The sequence below is a fragment of the Lepisma saccharinum genome, chromosome 16 (assembly GCF_977018435.1).
Source record: "Lepisma saccharinum chromosome 16, izLepSacc3.1, whole genome shotgun sequence".
Taxonomy (NCBI): domain Eukaryota; kingdom Metazoa; phylum Arthropoda; class Insecta; order Zygentoma; family Lepismatidae; genus Lepisma; species Lepisma saccharinum.
In genome coordinates, this window is record NC_139244.1 from 15,204,495 (window position 1) to 15,216,871 (window position 12,377).

Sequence of the window (12,377 nt, forward strand, 5' to 3'; positions counted from 1 at the left end):
ACAGGAAAATTAGATATACTAATTATTGTTAGATAAGTAATATTATTAGAAATAATATTATTAACATGCTAAACATTTGTTTGAGGGGTGTAGGGGAAAATTTAGTGCCAAAATTAGAATAAATTGGAATTTTGTAAAAAAAAAAAGTTTTAGGAAGGTGTTGTGAAAAAAACTGGAGGGGTCGGAGGTGTGGGGATAAATGGCTGACCACGCCTGGCCAAAAATCAACACAACACGGAATAGGCTTCAAAATGCTAGGCAGAGGCTTATCCAAAATTTTCCATCTGAGGGCTTATAACATCGAATTTAGGGAAAGGGGTATAATGGTAAATTTAGAGTTTAGGGTTGTTTGGAAAAATCACTGATGTAAGGCTTACACTGTTGGAAAAGTAACACACTGTCACTGCCTTTCATCCGTTTTCATCTCTCACCATTTATCCTCATCTTCGCAATTAACCGAAAGTGGCAGAAAAGTGAAGAAAAATATATTAAATCAGTCAATCTGAACCAAATAAAAAAAAACATCTAAAAGATATCTAATATCATGAAATATGCATACGTAACTTGAAAATGTGCATATATCCACACATACTTGCAGGAATGAAAATAATAATTATGAATGTGTCAGGGTTCAATAAAGTCATTGTATCCAAGAGTACTTCCACTGTTGGTCGACTTCTGTGGATGAGTGATTAGCACAGTGTTAATGCCAGAGATCACAGTTTCGAATCTTGGCTTAGGCATGGGTGTTCTATGTGAGTGTTCCTTCATCAATTTATTATATCACCACTCATTCTCATCTTCTCAATTAGACATCAGTGCAGAAAAGCAATATAAAATAAACTAAATGAATCAATCACTTGCACTGTTTACAAAATACCATTGGTGGACGTATGCAAAGCAAAGCAAGAAAAAAAAAGTTGAAATTCCAACTCAAACCTAGCAAAAACGTACACTCCCTCTGTCCCATAATTATTGTCCGGTATGCCAAAATGATAACTTTTTATTTAGGTTCTTTTGGATACTTGATTGACCAATTTGTACTGATCCTTGAGTAATAATGTTGTATGACACATTGCCGTGTTTCATTTTCTTCTTCTGTATACACCAATGCCACGGTTTGCATATCAGACAATTATTATGGGACAACAAACAAAACTGTACCGGACAATAATTATGGGACAGAGGGAGTAATTAATATGAACAATAATCTGATAACATGATAAACAGTACTGCATGAAATTAACCGCTGCTTCAATATAACACATCTCCACAAGCTTAATCTTCACAAAAAATGCAAAAAGCAAAATTTTTCCATTTTCACCCCGTCTGGGGGTAGACAAAACTAAAACTAATTCAGTTGCCAGGATTTATTATTATTCCTGCAAAAAGTGTGTACGAAAGCCAAGAATCCAACTTAGATAAAGCTGCAGATTTTGAAATGTAACCTTAAAACATGAAATTTATTAATTAATAAAAGATTGGATTAAAATTAATTAAATCTTGACCAGAGTGGGCTCCCTACAGAACACTATATACATTGATGTACTAATAACAGCATGAATAAATATGCAATGCATTCTAATATACAGTTCTGACTACCATATCACTGCAATTTCAAAATTCGGCTAGCAGCTGTGTAAACATTTATAATGGCATGATTATTATTCTGATTCAATGATACAATAAACACAAACATTAAAAAAAACAAAAAAAACATACTCTTTATTTAATAAAAGGTAACGGAAATTCCCACAAGTGAACTTGAATTTTTTTTTAAAAAAAATAGAACTAGTTTGAAAAATTCAGGCATTAGGTGAAAAATGTCAGGTGCCATGGCACCCTTATTTGTCCAGCCCTGACCAGGTAAAACAAATAAGTGTGTAAAGTAATATCTTGTGGAACAGGCCTTGTAAATAAGAGTAATTATTAATCATTATTTTTAGATTAACAAAGGACAGAGATAAATCCAACATATGCATGTTTTTCAGAATGTTTTCATTTCAGATATCATTTATTCCACATTATGCTGCCAAGGGTTTTGGATTTGAGTAGTGGCTATGCCATGTATTTTTTCTTTGTGATCGTTTGTTTACCTACGCATCATAATGTTGAAACATTGTAACTAGGGAAATGAACTTTGGGTAAATAAATGTTTTTTTCTGCGATAAGATAGACCCCCTTGGTTTTGCTAAAATTCCGATCATAGCCTTATATGTCAGTTTCCCGTATGTAAATATATATTTTACGAATTTTCATTTTAAATACATAAAATCGCTCATTGACTTCAGCTACCTTGATATCCTCGAAGGAAAAATGTTTATTCTCCGCACCTCTTTCATATCGAGAGTACTAGGTTTGTTTTGTCTTTGAACACGTTAGCTGGCAGACTTTTGGCACCTCGCCTATGATCCTAATAATCAAAATTGGGTTTATTTCCAGGATTGAAAGCCATACACATTGTGTTTTTGATAGTTTACATTTAAGTTATATGAATTTAAGTGCGGAGTTATTATATTTACTGATATGTAGGTTTGTCTTTCTAATTGTTCTTGTGTATTTGCACTGCATGTTATGGTTGTGTCATCTGTGTATGTTAAAATATTTGTATTGTCTGGGGCGGGTAAGTCGTTGGTATATAATATGAACAGTAGCGGGCCTAGTATGGAGCCTTGAGGGACTCCTGTTTTTGCATATTCAGTGTCAGATATAATTTTGTGAACCACTGAGTTTTCAGTATGTAGTATCTGGGTGTACTGTGGTCTATCCGTGAGAAAAGATTGTATCAGTTTGTATGTATTTCCTCTAATGCCAAGATTGTATATTTTTTGCTTGAGCATAGTGGTCTAAGCAGTCAAAGGCTTTGGACAGATCCAGGAAAATAGCACAGCGTATCTCATTATCTTCTAATGCATCTATAATTATCTCAATAAATTGAGAAGTAGCTGTACTTGTCGATTTACCCTTTTGGAAACCATGTTGTAGTGGACTAATTATGTTATATTTGGCACAGAATTTGTATATTTTATTACACATGATTTTCTCTAACAGTTTTGAGAAAGATGATGTGATCGTTATTGGTCTATAGTTTTTTATTTGTCTCCATTCCTTTTTTGAGTATTGGTTTGATTATACTTTTCTTCAGTACTTTTGGGAAAATTCCACTATTGATGGAGGCATTTATAGCATACTGTAGTGGTAATGTAATGTATTGAGAACATTTTTTAATTAGATGATTTGACCAACCATGTGGACCTGCTGATTTCTTATTATTTAAATTTTTTATCGTAGTTTCTAGTTCATTTAAGGTTATTTCATCTGAATAAATGGAGTTCAGTACAGTATTTGATTCAATTTTAGTTGTTTGGGCACTTTTGGGGTCAATGGGACAGTTTACATAGGAGTTTGAGAAATACTTATTGAATGTATCCGCAATGTGTTTAGGGTTAGTTATTTCTATTTCATTTTCAAATAATGTGGTATTTTCATTACGATTATTGTTTTTTTTTGCCTCTTTGCTCATTTATGATATTCCAAATTGCCTTTGATGTATTACTATTATTTCTGATATTATCTTTGAGGTGTTTGGATTTTTCTTATCTTATTAGTTTTTTTATATTAATTTTTCTTTATTCTATATGACTCGCAAAGTTTGATTTCCTTAGTTATGCGCATTTTGTCATAAATATCTTTGAGGTCATTCTTTTTATGTATTATTTCATTTGTGACCCAAGTTTTTGTTTTTTTGTTTGGTTGAACCTGTTTTATTTTTAAGGGGCATGCAAGATTTATGAAGTAAGTTAGTATGGTCATGAACGTCTCCCATATGTTTTCGGTTTCACTTTCTTGAAATACTAGAGCCCAATTTTCTTTACCTAACAACTGTAGCAAATAGTTTACGTTGTCTTCCTCCATGTTTCGGCATTCTATTGGTATTTTTTTTTTTTTTGCGTGGTAATGTGGTTTGATTATACTAACTTCAACAATTTGTGCTGTGTGATCAGATATTAAGTTGTGTATCACTTCTGCCTGTACTGTGTCAGAGGGGAGATTGGTGATAACGTGATTTATTAGACTTTCGGAGTTACATGTTATTCTAGTTGGATCTGTGAGAGTGTAGAGAGCTAACTGGGGCTACACATGTAACAATAGTAAGGCTTTTTAACGAATCAATGCAGCTATTGTGGCTGGAAGGCATAAAATTTGACAATGTTCTTCTCCTCGTAACAGATGCTGCAGCTTACATGAAAAAAGCCGCAGTAGACCTTGCCGTTATCTACCTCAAAATGGTGCACGTTACATGTGTGTATCAGGCGTTGCATAGAATATGTGAAAACATAAGAGCTCTTTATCCCAATGATGATAAACTGGTTTCAAATGGGAGAAAGTTTTTATCAAGTCACCTAGAAGAATAGACATTTTTAAACAAAAATGTCCTGAAGTTTCCCTTCCCCCTACACCTGTAGTTACCAGAGACCTGCACAAGACCCGGAGAAAACCCGTCTGCGAGGAGGCGCGCCTACAATAATATGCAACACGCACATCAAGCCCAGGTGTTCGACATCGCGCAAGCGAGCTTCACGTCACAGTGTTGCACAGGCTTCGATGCCTGCCAGGTTTTTCTATTACCCGGGTCTTAAGAAGACCCGTGAGACTCGATGTAGTTCTTGCAGGTAGACGGCGAGCACTACTGTCAGTGTTGCCAACGGCCATTATATTTCACTACGCATGGAAATATTTGAATTTCTGCTAGGCGCAGGTGCCTTGAGGTTGTAGAATCATTGGCATAGCAAAGGGTGAGCGAAGTGGGCGATCACCTGGGCCTCGCGCATATAGGGGCTTCGCGTCCTATGAGGTTGATACGAAAAACGTAATAAATGGAAGTGAGAAAGATAGAAAAGGCTAATTTTTGTGGGCAATAAAATTAAGACCTTTTTAACTGGCTTTATATTCTAGTTTAACGTTATAATTTGAATGAATACGTCAAATCAGAGGCGGGCGGGAGCTCTAAGCCTAAGGGGCCCCGAAAAAGTCAAAATAATTCTCATTTCTCATGTGAAACATCAACGCAAAAATTGCTTGGACAATTTTATCCATTTTTCTTCTGTGTCGTGACCTTGCATAGACTACCCGATTTTAATATGTTAATGGTAAAGTACCTCAAACTGCCACGGAGCAAAGTATGGGGCATTTAAATGTTTCTGGTATTTTAAACTCAAGAAAGGTATGGATAATATTAGCAGTTCTTCCTTCGTTCCTACAACTTCAGACGCAGCTATTGCCCTCTGTAACGGGCACGAAGATGATTTATCTTCCGAATTTCCTGATCAAGTTCTATGTTTCAGGAATGTGCTTAAATCTGAAATCAAGTGCTTTAGGAAATTTTCTTCTCCTTGATAGCTCTACACTAACTTCCAGTGTTCTCTGTATCCTGTACCGCCTTCTGTTTGGGGGAAGGGATAAGTAAGTATTTGTATTTTCTTCTTTTGAATACATAAATGTCAAAGAAAGATATGTTGTAATATGTGAAAATTCAGAGTTAGAGCATCGATTTGTATAGTTATTAATGTAAGTGCAGCCACAACCAGCCATTCTAAGTAATTACGTAAATTTCCTGGAAGAAGCTGACTGTACTTGAGGGACCCAAGTTTATTTCTTGCGGACGCATACTTTACGATTTTGTTACGCCACTGCGTCAAATATTTAATATTACAAGAACATTAAGACGTAACAACAAAATGAGATTCACAGTTATTATTATCATCTAAGTCCTAAAATTCAAAGTTAACTGGTACAATTTATGTGCAACAAAGTCAAAATTGCTAATTAAAAAAAAAGTCAAAATTGCTAATTTAAAAAAAAGTCAAATTAGCTGTATCAGTTGATTACACAAACATTTCACATTTATTGTGCAAATGACTATCATTTTAAGATTTGCTGATGTTGAAACCGATTGTGTAAAAGAGCTTGTAGGTAGATACATTGGGCCCCTAGACAGGATTGTGATTTAGCGCACTCCCTTCCCCCCGCTCTATCACTGACATTTTATGTGCGTCCTTCCATATTTTCTACTTAAGCCATGGTTTGTGACATTTAGATCCTACAAACTTCGAAATGAGGAAACAAAGAACGACTCATTAAATAATATATAGGTTATATTTCAAGATTCTTACTTTGTATTTCTGATTTTTTAAAAAAAAGTTTAGCACGCTTAAAGATATTTCAGTTATCTTACTGCCTAAAGAACATCTTAAAAAACGTACTATTACTACTACTTTGGTTAATGAAAATTCCAGCAGCGTGTTACTGTAGCTCTGCCAAGTGTAAATTTCTCTGTCGGGTACTATTAAATATAATTTTCGTTAGAAATTAATTATTATTGTAGGCTATTATATAAATATGATAATTTGCTGACGTTTCCTTGATGACTGTGTATCGATTTACATTGATATTTCAAACTTAAAGAACGATGGGGCCTTGCATTAAAATCTCGCCCAGGACCTCGCGATATGTTGCTAAGCCACTGCACCTAAGATTTTGTAACTTCTCAAATTAGTGTCATTATTATGTCAAACCAACTACCACATATTTTCTAAATTTGTTTCAATGGTCTTGAAATAGGTTTGTGTGTCTTGTTCATTTTATGTCACCTTTCTGGTCTTGAAATCGTAAATCTTCTGTCGGTTTCATTTTTACTTTGTTTGTTTGTTGAAATGCGTAAATAGCATTGCCTGTTATTTGCACCCGTGTGAAAATACAAGCTAACAATTATATTTTGTATCGTATTACTATCAATGCCCTCTGAGAACAAGAGAACAGGGGGGGGGGATCTTGAGCAACTAATTCGGATATTGAATTGGCAAAATTACACCAGAGAGAAAATCTGTTTGATTGATTGATTCATTTATTTGGGCAATTTATGCACAATAAGGCTAATTGGGACTGGACCTATAGTTTAAAGTGGGATCTGAACCATCATGTGCTTCCACCGGGTATCGAACCTGGTACCCTTTGATTACAAGGCGACGACTACCACTGCGCCATAGGGGAGCACCCCCAAAAAAGTATAATGTAGAACAACCAACAGTCACACAAAGTTCCAAAGTATTTACGATGGCACTTTTTGCGAAACTTGGTTCGTACTCCTGTACAGGTGTCAGCAGTGGCAGCAATTAGGGGCGGGGCCGAGAGAGTGCAGTTGCCCCCTCCCCACTTTTTGCTACTTTTGCACCACGCTAACCTCATGTACCAAGGGAAATTAAATTATCCTTGCCCCCCCCCCCTACATTTGCACTTTGGCCCTCTAGTTTTGGAACCCAATCGCCGCCATTGGGTGTGAGCGATACAAATGTTTTCTAGCAAGGAATAAATGTCTGCAATTTCAAATTGATAAAAGTGATGAACATTTTAAGTGCTCCTAGAACAGTTTAGAATCTAAAAATTGGCAACGGTGACTGCGTGACTCATGCATCTTGAGACGGTGCAAAACCGGAATGAGCGTTCGCTGAAGATAAGCAAGCTTCGTCTTGCAAGGCCTTCCAGTTACCCGTGGGCTTTCGATGCTTGACGGGTCAAAACCCAGGTATATAGTTTTACTCGCCCGCCCGACCAACCAGGCGGGCCTAGTAAGCGATTCTGGCCGTTGTGCAGCCCTCTGGTAGTTACGCGATGGGGCACTTGGTTGAATGCAGCTGTATATTATGCCCAGAACTTTGAAAAATTTGTATCTGTTGTAAATGGTCTCAACAAAGAAATTCTGCAAGAACTGTTGAAGGATCCCTCCTTAAGAGTCGAATTGGCATACATTCCTTAAAAGTCGAATTGGCATAGCCTACATCTCAATAAACCTGTCCTTTCTTTCCAATTCCATACATAAGCTTGAATCGTCCTCGAACACTTTGGCAGCTTCCATGGGTGAAGTCCGTATAGTAGAAACGAAACTGAAAACTCACTGGATCTAACGCACAACTGCTAATGTCTAAATGTACAGAAATTTTTGGGGAAAAAAAGGTTTTCAAACTGTGTGCCAAATTGCACGTGTTTTGGAAGGTGAAGTAGAGGAAGAGGAAGTTTTGGAAAACTTCAGCGTTAGTGACATTTCGTGCTTCAAATATGCAAGAATTGTTTCTTGTCACATGGAGCGATCTTTCTCACAATATAAGATGCTTTTTAGAGATAATCGTCACAGATTTACAATGGAGAATTTGGAAAAAAAACTATGGCGATTCACTGCAACTCTTCCAAAAAATAGCTCGCTGAGAGGTAAGCATTTAGAAACTGATTTCAGGTGTTTAAAATGCATGTAATATTTTGTTTTTGTTACCAAATGTTTTTTTACTTTTGTCACATATTTTCAACATTTATGACACATAAAAAATAAATATTTCAGAGTTTTTTAGCACATAAAGTTCCGTTCCCTAATTATAACATTAAATAAAAACAAAAAGTATCATAAGTATGCAACAAACAGCACCACGATAATAAATATACCCCTTTATCAATAATAGTTTGCATGATCACATGCTATATACACCACATGACTAACTTATTTGGGTAACAAATTACTTTCTGTTTTCAGTTAAAGCCATTTATTGATCTACTTTTACATTTTAGATCAAAGCAAGTGAAGTAATCTAATCTTTAAACCTCTAATCCTTTACAGGTGACATCACTGATAAAAATAGTTACATATTTTATGACATTTGGCACTTTGTATTTTAGAAGTGGTATTTCATATTCATAGTGGTAGACACAAATGTGAAAAAAATTACCACTAAATTTTGAAATGTCCTTGATATCATACATAAAATTAACAGGCCCCACAATAGTTTGCATAATCACATATTTTTTGCCAAAAAATTAACACATTTAGGAAATATTTTGCTTTTTTGGTTAAAGTGATTTATTGTAAATCTCAAGTAAACAGAACAATATATTTTCCCTTAGAACACATCCCTCTTAACACCTTAAAACATAACGTATATTGATAAAAATACAAGTACATATTTTATCATACTTCATACTTGCTTTTTAATAATTGATATTTCAAATTCATATTGTACATCAGAAAAGTGCAAATAATTAACACACAATTTGAAATGATATTGATTTAGAGATAGAAGTAAAATTAACAATCCCCACATGTTATTTCCAGGTTCAATACTTTTTATAATACTGTAATATAATAATTTTGTAAAAATATAAACATATCTGTGACGACTATCAGTTTAATATGTTGTGATTCTATTATTTGCCCATAATTCCCAATATACTGGCAAATATTGAACATACTCAAGTTACTTGGAATATGGTGTTGGCGGGCAGCGGCAAAAATCACATACATTCATCTTACCTTCCTCCATTACAGCCTCAATCTCTTCTATGCTACGTGGTACTTTGGTCATCAATTCAGCCCCATTCTGAGTAACAATAATATCATCTTCAATGCGAACACCTCCAAAATGTCGCAAACGGGTAATAGCTTCTGGCACTAAAAACCTATTAAGTTGTGGATCAGCTTCCGCCTGCTTTAATAGGTGCTCAATGAAATAACAACCTGGCTCAATAGTAAGGACCATTCCTTTTTCAAGTATTCTTGCAGTGCGCAAAGATTTTAAGCCTGGCTCTTTAGGACGGGGAGGACAATCTTCTAGATAACCACCAACATCATGAACATCCAAACCCATTAAATGACCAAGTCCATGAGGCTGGAATATTGCTCCCAAATTTGCCCACATCATCTGTTCCACTTCACCTTGAAGGATACCATGGTCTTTCATTTCTTGTAGCATTGTTTTGTTTGCAAGCTTATGCATATCAACCCATGAAACTCCAGGTTTGACAGCATTCAATACAGCGCGATTAGCTTTCAGAACAGCATTGTAGACCACACGTTGATCTGGAGAAAACTTCCCATTGGCTGGATATGAGCAAGTTATGTCTGATGCATAACCACAATATTTAGCTCCCATATCAAACAAGCACATATCCCCATCCCGAATTTCTCTCTCATTAGGGGCTCCTGCATGACCATAGTGAAGTATAGATCCATTGTCACCTGAACCGCATATGCATGTATATGCAACATGACGACATCCACCCACAGAGTAAACAAAATGCAAGAAATGAGATTCACATTGATACTCGTGCATACCTGGTTTAATCTTTCTCATAACTTCAATATGTGCCTCAGAGGAAATTTTATTTACATAACGCATCACTTCTAGCTCCATATCAGTCTTTATAAGGCGACATTGCACTATCTCTGGATACAGATGTTTGTTGTTGACAGTGAATTTGCTGATACCATCAAAGGCTGCTTCTCGTGTTGTTAGGCCGCTGTCAGTATTCACGCCAGTCAAAGTAAGCAGTGCATCTGGTTTTAGAGCTGTCAGTGTGTCAACAATCTTGTCAACGTATTGAACTTGGTCTACTTCATACTTTTTGCAGAAATCGTCCAAAGAATATATACGTCCCATCCAAGTGGCATATGATTCTGGAAAGAAGGGAACAAACAACAGCGTTTTTCCTGTAGATACTTGTACAGCACCGTAAAAACCCGGTTCTTCCACTCCAAAACACCACTGGAAAAAAGGTTCCTGCTGGAATATGGAATAATCCACATCAGTACAATACAAGCTCACATTTTCGCCACCCTGTAGAAATACAATTCCGTTCTTCGGTACTTCTGGGTTCTTTCGTAATCTTTCACACAAACGCCTGCGATTTAAGGCAAACAGTGCCATTGGAACTTTGAATGTATGTTCCCCTCGAGAAAAACATGAACTTTCTTTTGAAGCCATTTTAACTGGGCCAAAACTATTAACAAACAGAAACTATTCGAAGCGCTCGCTTACTCCTACAAGTTGTTACCGATCAAATGTTTGTGCAGCTTGTTGACGTGGCGTACAGATAACAAGAATAACCAGGATTGTTTGCGTAGAAAAAATCTTTATGGGTGTTTATCTCAAGGTACATGGTACGTCAACGGCAAAGATAATAGTAGGCAAATTGTCCATCACTATTTTCATTACTCTGTATTCCACATCTGGGTTGTTTTGAGGAATGAATTTCTGTTTATGCAAAGCAGATGTTGTTCTTTGCTTACTGACGTTTTCACTTCAATTCATGATCAGCACATTGTGGAAAACAGACTGACTGAAAATGGTGGTGGACAACTTGCCTACTATATCTTTTGCCGTTGAATGTACATAGAGATTAGGTAAAGCCGTTGATCTCACGTTGTGCGATAAAGGAGACCCGTCTGTCAGAGCCGCCATATTGTACGGCATTTTGACGTTATAGTGATCAAATCAAACTTTAACCACAATATGGTAGCATCTTGTAGTGCATATAACTGCACAAGAAGGCAGAAAGTACGATCGGGCGTCTCTTTTCATAGGTAAATATTTAAAAATATTCTGTAATGTATAAAATGGTTACTGTTTTTATGGCATAATCATTTGGGTACCACTTTACTATACCTGAGACGGATTCCTTCAAATTTACAGGAGAAAGTACTTACGGAATTAATTTTCTGGAGTGTTGTTGATGTTCCGGAATGTAGTTTTGGTCCATTTTAATGCGAATCCATATGGTTTTATAAGAAAATCTATTTCCGACGCGCTATTGCTGCTGCCGTCATTTGCTTTCTGCGAGAGAGCACAATACGCGATATTGCTGCTGCTACAAGCCGATGTTGTCCGTATATGCTAAATTGAACGAAAGGAGTGCTAATGGAACCTAACCTAACAGGCCTAACCTAACCTAGTAGGCATACCTCGTCCCCGTAAGTAAGTAAAAGAGTCAATTTCAAATTCCTAAAGTGCTTTCAATCTTTTTAAAAAAATTTAAACTGCTTGCCTTACCTAACCTAACATAACGTCAATCGTTTGTTCCTGAGGTGTTTTTTTTTTAAATTTCTAGTTTTTTTAAAATTTTCTAATTTTTTTTTTATTTGAGCATACTTTGAAATCCGGCACGAAAGTAGGTATTTTTCGGTAAAGGAGCTTGCGAACGATCAACGTTAAGCTATCGCCATGTTCTGTGTGGAAATAAACAAGAACAGTAGGTACTCGTAAATGTAAGAAATATACATTATTTTCGTTACAAATTCCATTATTTCACCTAAATAAGTGTTCCGGAATGCAGAATAGTACGTTAGCAATGTAAAAAAGCGCGAAAGAAATCATTCCCAGGTGTGTCAGGTATAGTAAAGTAGTACCATAATTTGATAGAGTAAGCGACAAAATTCTGATGGACAAACTCTATAACACGAGAAATATTGTTAGCGTCGTCTCTCAGGGATCAATTTTAGGATCATTGCTATTTATCTGATATGTGAATAACCGCTGAATATTCAGGTTGAGGGTAATTAC

The 12,377-nt window shown here is 36.0% G+C and overlaps 1 protein-coding gene and 1 pseudogene across 1 annotated transcript in view; one reads left to right on the forward strand and one right to left on the reverse strand.

Annotated features, from left to right (window-relative positions):
• Window positions 1–8,565: 8,565 nt before the first annotated feature.
• LOC146000278 (xaa-Pro dipeptidase pseudogene) lies at window positions 8,566–10,996 on the reverse strand (annotated as a pseudogene).
• A 263-nt stretch (window positions 10,997–11,259) lies between these two features.
• The window catches only part of LOC145999939 (uncharacterized), a 33,259-nt gene continuing 32,141 nt past the window's right edge, over window positions 11,260–12,377 (forward strand). The window contains exon 1 of the mRNA XM_083137223.1: window positions 11,260–11,401. Within this exon, the coding sequence (XP_082993349.1) occupies window positions 11,331–11,401 (71 nt within the window). The 5' untranslated portion in view covers window positions 11,260–11,330. The remainder of the gene's footprint in view (window positions 11,402–12,377) is intronic.